General features: G+C 34.9%; 1 protein-coding gene and 1 long non-coding RNA gene across 3 annotated transcripts; one reads left to right on the plus strand and one right to left on the minus strand.

Annotated features, from left to right (window-relative positions):
• The first annotated feature begins 10,258 nt into the window (after positions 1-10,258).
• LOC143363131 (uncharacterized) lies at positions 10,259-13,057 on the plus strand. The gene is made up of 5 exons (XM_076803738.1): positions 10,259-10,674; positions 10,756-11,311; positions 12,181-12,294; positions 12,751-12,792; positions 12,930-13,057. Exons 2-5 carry the CDS (start codon positions 11,245-11,247, stop codon positions 13,055-13,057), a joined length of 351 nt encoding a protein of 116 aa, XP_076659853.1. The 5' UTR covers positions 10,259-10,674; positions 10,756-11,244.
• Positions 13,058-13,171: 114 nt separating this feature from the next.
• LOC143363119 (uncharacterized) lies at positions 13,172-14,509 on the minus strand. 2 transcript variants are annotated; one of them, XR_013083740.1, is made up of 4 exons: positions 14,415-14,509; positions 14,193-14,297; positions 13,510-13,674; positions 13,172-13,230 (listed from the first exon to the last, which is right to left on the minus strand). It is a non-coding gene; the product is annotated as an uncharacterized LOC143363119 (long non-coding RNA). The 2 variants fall into 2 exon arrangements; XR_013083739.1 differs by lacking the exons at positions 14,193-14,297; positions 14,415-14,509 and having other exon boundaries at positions 13,510-14,179.
• Between the last annotated feature and the right edge of the window lie 558 nt (positions 14,510-15,067).

The raw sequence follows: 15,067 nt of genomic DNA on the forward strand, positions 1-15,067 counted from the left end.
CCGTTATAGCGGTACTATCGATTGTTCAAGGCCACCTGGGAAAACTGGCCCTTAAGGGGGCCGGCAGGGTTTGAAATCCATATGCTTATGCATGGGTCAAAACCTTTTCAAACTATCGCTTCAATATTGCAATGAGCAGTTTAAAAGTGGTCACTTGTGTTTCCTAAAAGTCCAATTTATGTCTGTATAGAGCCCAAATTTCGAATTTCTACCTCATCGCAGAGTAATTAACAATATTCGGCAGAAAATTCGAATTCTGAAGCAAGTATGACGTCACAAGATGGCTGCCGCTGAGAGATTCTCTTAATTTCGCGAGATTTAGTGTTCGTATCGAAAAAAGGGCTCTATACAGACATAGCGAAGACATGTACAAACACGGTGGTATGCATTTTTAATTGATTACTTACTTATTTAAGACGTAAAATGACTAGAAAAAAAGGCACAATTTTGCGGTTCAGGTTACTAGCGCCACGGTCTCTCCGCGGCAAACACTGTACGTTGCGATAGAATACGGTCGATAATGCAGATCGATAGTACAGGTTTACGTATGTACGATATGTATGCTGCCGAATATTGTTAATTACTCCCCGATGAGGTGGAAATTCGAAATTTGGGCTCTGTACAGACATGTATTGAACCTTTGGGAATCACAATTGACCATTTATAAACTGCTCATTGCTATATTGAAGCGATAGTTTGAAAAGGTTTCTGACCCTTGCACTTGCCGCTACGCGGCTCGTAACATCAGGCTTGTTTCGTACGCCTCGCGACCGGCGGCATGCTGCCGAATATTGTTAATTACTCCCCGATGAGGTGGACATTCGAAATTTGGGCTCTGTACAGACATGTATTGAACCTTTGGTAATCACAATTGACCATTTATAAACTGCTCATTGCTATATTGAAGCGATAGTTTGAAAAGGTTTCTGACCCTTGTACGTGTCGCTACGCGTCTCGTAACGCCAGGTTGCTTCGAAATATCCGTTATATTCCAGTAACTAACTAGAATGAAATATGTTGTTGTCCATGTGACAGTAGAAGAGGTTTAGCAATAATTTCTTTTTTGCAGCTTGAGGACTATTTTTAGAAATTACAGGCGAAGTTTGCAATTTCTGCGTACATTGTCGATGAACGGGCTTCGCTTGCGAATTATTATCACCGGAACTGTTTCTCCACTTCAGCTACACTCCTTTTTGTTTAATTTAGAAAGGATACGGCTGTTGTAAAATAATGTTTTCGACCATGACAAGTAACTTTATAGTGTAGGAAAGTGTAAACAAATTTTTTTTTACGTTTTTTTTTCGATGATGAGCCAGTGATTCACATGTTGGAAAAAATGTGGTCACATTCCCTGAAATTTCCCCTTCAAAATGAACCCTTCAGAAGAATGGAGAATTCTGATTGATTATGTATAGATGTGAGTTTGTGTGTGACTTGAATATGTTCTACAAGAAAGGTGTCATTTCTCAATGAAAACCACGAGAACGTGGTGATTATTTACTTGACAATTAGGGTTTCATAAAATATACTTCAAAACCAGAATTTTATGTTGTCGGCTTTGCAGTCTGCAAGGTACTGTCTGCAATATATATGTTTAAATAAAAATTTCAAATAACGAATAAAAGATAAAAAAAATTTTATTCGTTATTGGAAGGTCATATCGTCGATTTGGGAGTTCTAGTCTTAGAATTTAATGGAAAAAGGGCGACACGTTTTTTGAAATGTCTGTAAAATCAACAATTTATAAGAGATCGAAAAATACTTTGAGATTCGGTCACTAAACACTACATATATTAAAATTTGAATAAAAGCCGAAACATTACTACAACAGGGATGACCCATAGTTCTCGAGGTAAAAAAAGGGTCATTTAGTCGTAAATAGGGATGTGCGGGCCGCCCGATTGTCGGGCGCCCGAATCGTCGGGTCGGGTCGCAGAAAGTCGGGCGCGCGATACTTCATGACACATCGGGCGGCCCGAGCGTTTCGGGCTACCCGAGAGTTTCGGGAAGCCTGCTCGACTTCGTCGGGCGGGTTCGGAATGAATCGGACAAGTTCGGGCGAGCGAGTTATCGCGATACCTGAGATTCAACTCTGCGTTCTTATGAAATACATAATGGTAACAATGATATATGATTTCGAAATAATGCACGTTACACGTGAAAAATTTAAGAGAAAACAGCACAAAATGTAAAAAATTGTCATAATTTACCATATTCTCATACGTTCTAGTTGTATGTAATTTCGTAAGGATATTTTAACGACATTATCGATACATATGCAAGTTCATTCGGAGGAACAAATTCGTCAGAATGCCAGAAATATTGTCTCTTAAATTTTTCATACAAATAAAGATTATGCATATGTTTGCCAATTATACCTACGGTAATTATGAAAAAAACCAAGTATATTAAAAATTACGTTAATTAAGCTATGAAAGAAGTATCATTATTGCCATTATGTATTTCATAAGAACGCAGAGTTGAATCTCAGGTATCGCGATAACTCGCTCGCTCGAACTTGTCCGATTCATTCCGAACCCGCCCGACGAAGTCGAGCAGGCAGCCCGAAACTCTCGGGTAGCCCGAATAAAGACCGCCCGACTTTCTGCGACCCGACCCGAACCCGAATACCGGGCGGCCCGCACATGTCTAGTCGTAAACGAAGTCTGCAGGTATTGCGGAGCGCACCACTCACCTACCTGAAACGGGGACACTCCGCGTCCTTTTCCAGCTCATTGTGAAGCCAATGTTCAATTCTCCATCCTTCTAAAGGGGTCATTACGAAGGGGAAACATTTTTAGTAGATACTTTTATGGTTTTACTTTTCTGACTTTATAATGTAATGAAGAAAGGGTGATCCTTTTTTTAACACGTCTATTTAAAATCAACAATTTTTAAGATATCGAGAAATCCTTTGACATTTGTTCATAGGTCGCCAAAGACTACAACATATTCAAATTTGAACAAAATCCCACAGTAGTACTCGAAAATGTGCCCGATTTCGCGTGGAATGACCTCGGTACACAAATGACTGATGCATGAAGCTTGAAGTCCATAATGAAGAAGCGCGGAATAAAATATAGCAGGCCGCCGAAAATTATCGGAAAGTAGTAAAAAATATCACCTCGCAATTCTAATTACGGATCAGACAGGATGTCAGTATCAGTCAACGTTCGAAAGGATAATATCATATAAGGGAGAAAAGACCGCATTTGTTCAAGAAAAGGTAGATGAACTTATGTCACATCACACAAACGTAATAGTAACTTGTTCGAAATCCGGAAAATCACAGGAAATTTATAAAATTTAATATATAATTATTATATAAATAATAATATATAATAATAGTAAATAATCTTGTTGTTAGTAAATAAATACATGCTATTTATAATTCAGAATGCAATTTTATGCGTGTTAATCGATTGAAAATATAAATACATAATGATAAAACATAATAAAATTTTTAAAAAATGCGGTAGTAGGCAGGATTTGAACCCTGGTCGTCGGGGTGAAAGCTTGGCACGCTACCGTCGCGCCACACCAATTTTTGAAGTCTAGAACAAATACGGCATGACATAGAAGATATATACATTTATATATATATATACAATTTATAATATCGTAATATGAGACATATATATATATATATATATATATATATATATATATATATACATATATATAATAATATAAATATATTATTACATTTATGCGCTTCGTGGCATAAAAAGAGTTGCTTTAAATTTCATTTAAATGAGATTTGAATATAATTTTCTTTCTGACAGGAAGTAAATTCCGGCTCATTTTCAAGAAGTCCTGGTAATATGTATAAAATTATTATAATGTTAAGAATAAACTGATTCAATTTAATATAAATCAAATGATTTCCTTAGCTTTTGCATACACTGACCGCCATTCGAGTTTCATTTCAGAGATATTAGCGAAAAACTGCAGAGGTAATGTGACAACAAGTCCTGCGTATATCTACGCGCCCGTGGCAATGTATGTGTTAGCATGTGTTGGTCGGCTGAATTGGGCTCATGAGGCAGGAATCAGTTTCACGAAATGCTTGTACATTTACGGGTTTGACGACATGGCAACAGTGAGGCGAACGATGATATGTGGCAACCATGTCTAGTCGCAAGCTTTCTCTCTCAATTTTCGTTTCTCTCTTCTGCTACTACTCAAGTCGGCATTGCATATATTCTTTTTTACCGATATCTCGTAGACGCGACGTAGTTCCACAAAAAAATTTTAACCATTCCACAATGAGTTTTCCCTACTGACCGTTCGAGGACCGTTCGAGAATTGGCGTGACAGTCAAGGCCAAATGCCTGCCGGCCCCCTTAAGAATATCAATCTAATTTCAAGCGGTATACTCTGTACATTTATGGTGGAGTCCGAATATATACCAATTGGATGCTAAAATCTGACTAAAATATTTCAGATAAGTAAATTCTATCTGTAAATAGTTAGTTCAAATGCAATGAACATGATACTTTGTGATTTCTTTAATTATATTTTACAGGCGCAATCTGTGTCAAATAAAATTCTCTGAGGACTACCAAGGATTTGAGAACCTGTTATTGAGATACTGAAAATAAAATTCTCTGCCTCTGTGTATTGAGAAAAAAATTTTCATCATTATATTTTCCATCAATGTATCTATAATATATCCTCGTTCTAGAATACTGTATGTTGCATGTCATTTTAAAGTGTGTTGTTAAATGCAACTTATCCTAGCTTTTGTGACACCATTATGTTATAGTTTCACTACACGGCACACTATTTTGAGTATATAGGCATTTCAAACAAAATTCATAGCTTCTGAGCTAATACTTATTGAACTTAACAACTCCAGTATTTAAAAAAAAATACATATATTCATATATACTGATCTCAATTTTCTACTAGATAGAAAATTTTTCACTAGTTTTTTCAATTTATATTTTATTCTGATCTGATTACTGACTAATTTTTCTATAAAACTTTTTATATGTATTTATATGTGTATTTGTTATATGTATTTATATATTGTGGATTTTAATTGTATTCAAATCTGATTGTATGCTGCATCTGTGAAAACATGAAAGATACATACAGAATGTACAAGTCTTATTCGTTTTTCTGTTATTATATGCTCACTTATGTTTGGAATATAGAACGTAAATGCCCAATTGTCGTGTAATAGATCTTTACTATCATTTACTCTTTATTAGTGCAAAATTGTATATACCTAATTCTGTTTTTACACGATAGATACGTTCCCGAAGAAAATTCGTGTACATTTTTTTATACGTATTCTTCGGGAACATATCTATCGTGTAAAAACAGAATTAAGTGTATATTATTTAGATGAAAATGTTCTATTTTCGTGCACGTGAAAGACTTCGGAATAAAAAAATATATATATGAGTGAAGTAAGTAATAAATAAATAAATGAACCAATCCTAGCTTTACACACGGTCTCTGCAGTCATTTGTTTTGTCGTTAACTTTCGTTTGTTTCAGATACTTCTGTTCGTAACTTCATACATGTTCATTTGCTATTCAATTCTCTTATAGTGGTTTGTATCATTTATATTGTGCTACTTTCACTGTTACGTGCTGTTTTAAAAATGGAAAAACTTCCTGGAAAATCGGTCGGTAGCTTTATTTACGTATATAATAATTATACGTATAATAAAGACAATCGCACAAAAAATATTTTTCGCTGTAATACACGCCGTACTACGGGGTGTCGCGGGGCAATAATGGACGTCGGTGATGGTTGTATTAAATTGTTACACGATCACAATCATTCGAAACTTTTGCATAGGATCGATCAAGAGAAAATGAAGCACGAAATGCTTCAGCTTTGTCGAGAAACGGCGTTTCCATTAAAGCAAATATTCGACGATGTTTGTAGAAAGTAAGTATTAGTTTCTAGTATTTATTAAAAAGTGTGCACTGTAAAATATAGTCTTTAAATTATGTATGTGTATATAAATTGTGGATTAAGTAATTTATTTTCTTTTATGAAAGATATCCTGACGCTGCATCTGTGCTTTCATATAATAGTGTGAAAGCCACACTTCTTCGTGAGAGACAGAAAAGTTGCCCTCCCATTCCACCTTGTTTAGCTGCTTTATACGAATATTTAAGAATCTCTTCTTTTATGGAAAATATTTATAAAATAATGATAAGCGATGGAGATGGTAAAGTAGCAATTTTATTTTCCACTGAATTGCTGTTGCAGACCCTTAATACCTCGCCATGTATTTATGCTGATGGTATTTTCTCTGTAAGTAACATACAGATTGGTATATGTGATTTAATTTTATGAAGTATGTAAAAATAGATAGTGTTCGAAGCAGTAGGAGCAAAATTAACATTTATTGTCAATATGTTGTTTTATTAGTACATTGTGAAACATAATTTTGATATATTTTAGATTATAAATTACAGTTAATTACAATTAATTTATTGCTCTCTGCTCAATTCGCTTTTATGAGAAATGTTGATAATGCATTTTTCTATAAACATGTCTTTGTTGAATTTGTCTCTACTACATCAAACGTTTTACAATATTGAAAAACCAATGCTTCTCATATAAATGCACCATACACATATACTATATGCTTTTGTATAAAAAAAAGTAATTTAGACAAGAAGGGAGTGATTCCAAGAAGCTACAATCTGGTATATTACTCGGTTTCTTTATTGATGAATGTGTGGAGCTTATATTAAAGTGACATACATTTTTTAAACGGACTGCTATGTAGTTTAATGAACCAATCCACGAAGCTTGTTGCCTTTTATGCAAAAATACTAAACCATTTTAAGTAAAATTGTGATTACTTTTCCATTTTCATTCGAGACCTACATAAAATAAATATCGGTTAAACCCATTGTTATTCAATATAAACGATTTAGTACCTTTTTTCTAAAAAATGGCGAACTGCATCAAATAATGCAACAAAAAAATATGTGATTCTATTTAAAAGAATGAAATTGACGATCACATGTCCTCTATGCGTTGATACGTAACAAAATGTACTTATCAGAATGTTGTTTCCAAGAGACTATACACTTGTCCAAAGTATTTTTCTATAGAACATATATTGTATGAATAATTTATATTTATATCATGATATACATAATTATTTTATTTTTTAAGGTTTTACCTACCCGGCCACCTATAGCACAGTTATATATTATCCACATTCAGTATATGGATACTGTGAGTACAACAATTTATGTAAATATATTATTTTAATGCACTTGTGCAGTGATTACATTTGTACAACTAGTATAGAGATATGTATACATGTTTGTCCAATATTCCAATTTATACTTATGAAAGCTTTATTTTAAAAGGGAGTTGCTACTGTTTTCGTACTGTGTGAGACATTAACAAAGACTATGTATACAACACTGTGGAGCAAAATTAATGAATTATCTCCTATGCTTAATAAGAATTTAAGAATGACAATGACAGATTATGAAATTGCAGCAATGAACACATTGCAGCAACAATTTCCATTAAGCTGTGTAAAAGGCTGCTGGTTTCATTATAACCAGGTTTGTATACAGGGAGGTCCGTTTAAATAAGAAGACCTAAATGTCTCTTCAGGTTATTGCGATGAAAAAAATATTTGTTACGTAATGTGCATGGAGTCAATGGATCAAATATTTGGCACGAATATTTCTCCGAGGGTCAGTTTTTTCGGAGTTATCAAGGTCGTCCATGTTTTGTGATACATAACTACATTTTTATTTTATTGCATCGAGTAACTGATCGAAAAATACATTCAGATGTGTATAATAACATGACCTTGAGCTTGATCTGAAGGTAAAACTTTAATTTTCGAAGATCAAGGCCATGTTATTATACATATCTGAATGTATTTTTCGATCAGTTACCCGATGCAATAAAATAAAAGTGTAGTTTTATATCAAAAAACATCGATGACCTTGATAACTTCGAAAAAAATATTCATGCCAGATATTTGGTCCATTGATGATATGCACATTACGTAACAAATATTTTTTGCATCGCAATAACCTGAAGAGATATTTAGGTCTTCTTATTTAAACGGACCTCCCTGTATAATAATATTCTAGAAAATATACAGGGTGGTCCACCTAAGTAAGGCCACCTAAATATCTCCTCTAATTGTGGGGTTACAAAAAATATTTTGTATGCTATTTGAATGGTTTTAAAAAACCATTCTATTGCAAAAAAATTTTTTTCTAGGGTAATTTTTTTCGGAGTTTACAAGGTTATCGATGTTTTTTTGCGTATAATTGTATAATTTTTTTTATTGCATCGTGTAGCTGATGTAAAAATACGTTCAGTTATGTACATTACATGACCTTGAAATGACCTTTGAGTTCAAAAATTAAACGGAAACGATAAATTGTCTATCGAAACTTTAGAGACGAAGACGTCGTTCGGGAATCTGTAAGAGTAAATAAACATGTTCACTATCACGAAACCCCATTATGAAATTTGTAAAGCTATTTTTCAAACTGTCATTGTAATAGATGCTCGAAATGGTGCCCCTCCACATCGATACATTTTTTGAAGCGTAGAATAAGAGACTCTCTGGCCCTTTCAAATGTACGTTTACGTATTTTTCAGCTACACGATGCAATAAAAAAAATTATACAATTATACGCAAAAAAACATCGATAACCTTGTAAACTCCGAAAAAAATTACCCTAGAAAAAAATTTTTTTTGCAATAGAATGGTTTTTTAAAACCATTCAAATAGCATACAAAATATTTTTTGTAACCCCACAATTAGAGGAGATATTTAGGTGGCCTTACTTAGGTGGACCACCCTGTATATACCTCTCATAGAAGATATAATCTTAATTCAATTTTTCGTGATAAAGGCTTTATTACGAAAATGGCGCTATTTAGGTCTTGCAGATGCGCCAACCAAAGTATTGTCCATGGCAATGACTTTAGCCTTGACTCCTGAAGACCTTTTTGAAAAAGGATTCTCTGAAATTCGTAATGAATCTGCTTCAATAATTCCTGAATATCCAGCAATAGAAACTTTTATTAAGTATTTACAAACTACGTGGCTACCAAAAATGAAAAAAGTTTCAGTACACGATTGTCCAATAAGAACAAACAATATATCAGAATCCTATAATAATATTGTTTCGTCAAAGTTAGGAAAAGGGAAAAAGAACGTATGGAAATTTTTGGGTAATTGTATTTTGTTTATATAAAATATTTGTATACTATTACGTATTTTCTCCTCTTCTCCTTCTCTATTACAGAATAAGAAAATGATCTGTTATTAAAGATAAATTAGTTCTTAACTTTACAGAACATTTGGAACAGCTACTAATGGACGAAGAAATTAAGGTCAAAAGATTAAGTACAGGACAATCGGTACGTCGTAAAAGCAATAACAAAACTATACTAAGGAACAATAAAATTGAAACATTACAGAAGCAGCTCCCTAATGGAAGGTTTGTAACACATAAATTTCTTAAACTGCATTTATTATAATTGTGTTCATAATTGTATTTATCACTTTTAGCTTTAATGATATTACAAAATATTTCTTTGGGCAGTTCCACTCTAAATAACATCGAACGTGTCTGTGGATTTTTATGAAATTTTGTAATATCTCGCTAGTCGTTCCTCGGCATTGTTTTACCTTTTCGAGTTATAAGGGTCAGAAGTTGAATATATATGTACTTCTTAAGAAAATATGAGCCTGCAGCATCAAACGGTCTTCTTAATGTTGTGCAAGTTTCAGGCAAGAGCATTAATAATTGTCAAAGTTACTACAGTTCAACGTTGCATATGACTTAGAGTTTAGTATATAGCCCATAGAAAAGTGTGTTGGTTTCACTCACAGTCAAGTCATGCGTAAAGTTGAAATTTGGTACCTTTGACAATCATTAATCTACCAGCTGGAAATGTGAAGACTATTCAGAAGAATCCTGTTAAAATTCTGCTCCTCAAGGTTATTTCAAATTTTGAAAAACAAAAATATTGTTTATAATAATTAAAAAGGACATAGCCGTATGTTACATCTCTTGGTTAAACTTTATAACTTCACACACTTAATGTTGGTATTTCTAACATTTTTTCAGTTATAATATTTTAAAAATAGTATTCATCAAATTTCGACTTTCATAACTAAAAAAGGTTAAACTGTATCGACGAACAAGTAATGGAATTTTGTTTCCACTTGGAGTGGAATTGCCCATTTATATTGTAAGAATGTGTCCTTATAAAAGATGTTTATACGTAGCCTGGTGTTTAAATAGGTTAACTTTAAAGGAATACTTATTATCTTTTTATAAGGGCAACAAGATAATAATGTACGGGAATGAAGGTAAAGTATTGCAATTATTATTAATGTAGAAAGTTAAATTATGAAAAAGGTGCAAGTCAAAATATACAAAAATTAAGTGTGTTTCTTATTTTTCAATATTTCTCTCTATATTTCAATATTATTAATAAAATTATCGAAAACAATTTTTTTATTACACCACTTTCATAATTACTGGTAAATGTATCTCCAATAATAATTTTTTAAAGACTTTCCAGACACTTATTTTGACTGTGCTAACAATTCAGTGGTTGCAACTGTAGTTGAGGAAGGCCAAGAATCGCGAAATGAAATCGCCAATAAAACGCAATGTAGGTTAACACATGGTACGATAAATATGAATAAATGGGGACTCTCCCACTTTCATAATTACTGGTAAATGTATCTCCAATAATAATTTTTTAAAGACTTTCCAGACACTTATCTTGACTGCGTTAACAATTCAGTGGGTGCAACTGTAGTTGAGGAAGGCCAAGGATCGCGAAATGAAATCGCCAATAAAACCCAATGTAGATTAGCACAAGGTATTGTAAATACATATAGACAAATGGTGACCTAGTTCCGATTGCGTTGCCCTTGAAATATGTTGTTAAGGTCAACATTTTGAACAACTCCTTCCTATACATATAATGCTAATGAATTCTCCGGGTGATTAGGTAAAGACAGGAATAATAACAGAATTGAGTTTCTCCTGTAAAAAGAGATTTTTTTAATTTTATTTTTCATGTTCTTATTTACAACTATTTACAAAGCTTACCTGTAAAAAGAGAAACGACATTAAATGTCAATTATTCCCTATGTCCTTTCCCTAATTACAATCTCTACAATTATTGTGAGTATTTGTTTTACTAACCTAATTACCAACGCGCAGTAAGTGCGCGGGATAAGTTCGGACTATGACCTTGACAACATATGGGAAGGTGAAGGTCATTGGAGCTGGGTCCCTCTTTGTCTATATTTACCGTTAGTAAGTACATTAAAGGGATACAAACATACATGGTCAAATTGTAACGGGTATAGCTAAGGCCCGCGACTTCCCCGCCTAACACCGCGCCTACCACCGCCCCACTCCCAGCGAGCGCGCCGCGAGACCACGGCCGAGCACAGCCTCCCGTCGCGGCCGCGAGGTGGCCACCGCGACGAGCCGGCTGCTCGCGAGTGGAAGTAGGCGGTGGGAAGGATAAATAGGCCGCGAGAAACAGCAGTCGGGGCAGTTGAGGCCAGGCATGCGAGACCGAGAGCTACCGCCGAATAAGACCTCCGCTGTACCTCCAACCCGACCGCACCCCGTTCCCACCGAAACCACCGTTTCCGCCAGACACCCTCGTTCCCGTATCCGAGCCTGCACCGTGCAAACGGGCCGGAATCCCTCCCCCGAGGGGCGCAAGCCTACGGGAAATTCATCCGAGCCGGCACCGTGCAAACGGGCCGGAATCCCTCCCCCCGAGGGGCGCAAGCCTACGGGAAACTCGTCCGAGCCGGCACCGTGCAAACGGGCCGGAATCCCTCCCCCGAGGGGCGCAAGCCTGCGGGACCGTCCGGCGAACCCTGACCGACTCCCCGACATCGAGGCGATACCGCGCCGCCGCGCCACCGATCCGCCGCGCTACCGATCCGCCGCGATACCACCGCGATACCGCCGCAATTATGCCACCTGTGGGCACCCACTGTACATAGAGAGAACACGGACAATAAACACGAGTATTCTACCAGAAAACGACTACCACTTATTCCTCCTCGAGGCGGTACCGACCCCTGGCAGCCGGCTGAGTCGGCACTCCCTCCACCCCGACGGATACCCGTCACAAAATTGTTTGTGTTTGTTTTTGCAGGTTCTCCAGAAATATGTTCTGAATGTGCTACTAATTCAATAAATTTAAGAACAGTTCGAAAAATACAAGTCCAAGTGAGGAAAAAACGTACGAAAAAAGTAATACAAGATAAAGGTACAATTTAAATTAAACCATCTGGACATTCAATATGAGAAAATTGAAGGAATACTAAATATCGATGAGAACATTTACTTTATTGATTTTATCTCAACACTAATTGTAAACAATGCCTTTCTCTCTCACATAATATTAGACATAGCTTTGAGACACCGATTTGTCTTCCAATAGTATATATGTATATGTTGCAAATACTAATATGTAGATTTTCTACTTTTAGATTTTTTTAGAATAATTAAAATTACCCTTTTCTGTCGTATGGAGCTTACAAAATGTGAAGAATTACTTGTTTTGAGATAACTTTGCAAATAGAAGTATATCCTATTTTTTCATCGTCGTATCATATTTGAAATGAAAAGTAGGCCACAATTCAGTGTTCCTTGAATTTTTTAAATAGTATATTGTTAGAAATATTTAATTCTTATTCAATCAAAAGAAAAAATTCTTTTACAGTAAAAGAACTAGTCAACAAGAACATCGACCTTCGTCAGCCGCGTATAATTTTAGAAAACTTCGAAATTAAAGTGTAGCAGATCTTTTTTATGTGTCGGGCTGAACAACTTTTTACACATCTGCCCATCGCTCGGACTTAGTTTCCGAGATAATTGCAAAAAACCATTGTTACATTTTAGGATCGCTAAAAGAGAGAGTGAATGGAAATTGGAAGAACTGGATGAATGAGAAACGGTTGAATTTGAAAGTAAGTGGAGTGGACTGTATAAATGTTGAAACTAGAACGTATGGATCTACTAATAAATAACTGTATTTCACTGGAAAATGATAGTCAGAAACAAATGTACACTGATGTTGAATAAAGATATTAATTAAATACTCGACTATTAACTAAATCGACTGTTAACTCGACGTTAACTAAATCTCGATCCTTCTGGCGTATCCTGAGTATAAAAATACTAAAGTATATTTGTCTAAAAACTTACCGTTGCTGAGATACTTGACTGTGTTCATTCCCTTAGATTCATTCTGGGACGTATTAGAGGATATGCTCACTACGTCAAATGTGGCATAAAGGCTCATGAAAAGCGTCATTATAAGGCTTCATGAAAACAGTCAAACATCTCAGCAACGATAAGTTATATATATATATGTATCATGGAAGGCGCAGTGTCACATGTGTATTAAAATTATCATTACATGTGGGACATCTATTACACTCTAGTCGCATGATGCATATCATGCAGCATGCAAGATGACCACATGGAACGCAAACTTGTGTTGCTTTCTTAACAAAGCAGATTATGCAATACCCTTCTTTATGTTCTCTAATATCTTCTTTTCGATTATTATTATCATTACTGACTTGATTTTCCGTTTTATCATACCAAAATCTATCTTCAAGAATTTCATAAATGTCATCATCTAGAAAAATATAAATTGGATTGTTAATATATAGTATACAGGACGTCCCACTCAATTGGGATGAATTATATATTGAGAATCGTTAGTGCCACATTTTATAGAAAAGAAAATTAAATAGTGTGGGAAAGTCTAATTTCTCATAGACTTTTTCCATCCAATTATACATTTAGCAATTGTGGATGCACTTTTTTAAAATGGTATGTACTATTTATTTGTGACATTTTAAAGAACACAATTTGCATGTACTATATCAAAAAATAATATAATATGATGTATAATATGATGAGCGCGGTATTTAACCTTCCTCTATAGAATGAGCCCTCACCCAGCTCAAAATATGATCTTATAAGCTCAAACAACGACATGGTGCAGACCCATGTTTCGACCTAAAATCTAATAAGATTCCAGTTCCTTTCTAGTAAAAATCTGAAGGTATACTACCCCCTTATAGGTTCTACCTGGTTATAATACACTTTGGCTCTATATAGGATACAGATATGTAAAGTCAAATAAATTACCGTCAATATGATTGCTGTCAAATTTGTCATGGAGATTTTGTGCACTTTGTATATTTACTATGCTGCTATGTAAAATACATTGCTGGGGTTCGTTGAGATAATTTTCTACAAATATTAAACTTTATAAATTACTTTATATCAGGAAATAGCATTGAGTTCATAAAAACGCAACAAGTGAAAAATAAATTAATTCTTTTATGCTAACAAAAAAACATATGTTACCTGTAACTTTTGTGTCTTTTGTTTTCAGAGAACCCGATGATGTCAAAGCCGTATTTGGTAACGTTCTTCTATCTTTTTTATGCACTCGTTCTGCTAATAATATATATTATTTTGAATAATATGTCGTATTTATATTGCAGGTTGTACGTACTATATAATAAAGCAAATTTATTTACTATTCTCCACCGGTCCATAACTTATATCAAAATAATTGATATCTTCAATCTCATCATTACTATCTTCATCTGTACAAGAAAAACATGTTAATTGTATGGAATATCTTTTATGCGAAGACATAAGATATGTTAGCCAAATGCCTACTCGACCAAATCCTGCTCGAAGCAGAAGAGTTATGTATTTCGTACCAAACCCTGCTCGAAGCAGAATTTGGAACTCCTGTGCTTTGATTGTGACACCAAAGTGTGTCGTGGAATTCATAAGGCAATGCGGCGGCAGATGTTTGTCACATCCATGCGAAGCCTACAGGTAAAATTCCATGCGGCATCATGCGGCATGGGAGCCAAACTTTGACTTCGTTATAGAGGGCAGGTCCGTCGCACTAAGAACGGACGTAACCTTGTTCTAACAGTAAATATCGGTAAAAATTGAAGTAAATCTTCCTGTGTAGGGTGGGAAAAGGTATTTTATTTAAG

The sequence above is a fragment of the Halictus rubicundus genome, unplaced genomic scaffold, assembly GCF_050948215.1.
Source record: "Halictus rubicundus isolate RS-2024b unplaced genomic scaffold, iyHalRubi1_principal scaffold0022, whole genome shotgun sequence".
NCBI classification, from domain to species: Eukaryota; Metazoa; Arthropoda; class Insecta; order Hymenoptera; family Halictidae; genus Halictus; species Halictus rubicundus.

Excerpts from the sequence above, each read along its gene's own strand:
- LOC143363131 (XM_076803738.1), top strand. The coding sequence starts at position 11,245 with ATGACCTTGACAACATATGGGAAGGTGAAGGTCATTGGAGCTGGGTCC. Across the intron at positions 12,295-12,750 it reads AAAAGTAATACAAGATAAAG|TAAAAGAACTAGTCAACAAG; the intron begins GTACAATTTAAA and ends ATTCTTTTACAG. Across the intron at positions 12,793-12,929 it reads CATCGACCTTCGTCAGCCGC|GATCGCTAAAAGAGAGAGTG; the intron begins GTATAATTTTAG and ends GTTACATTTTAG.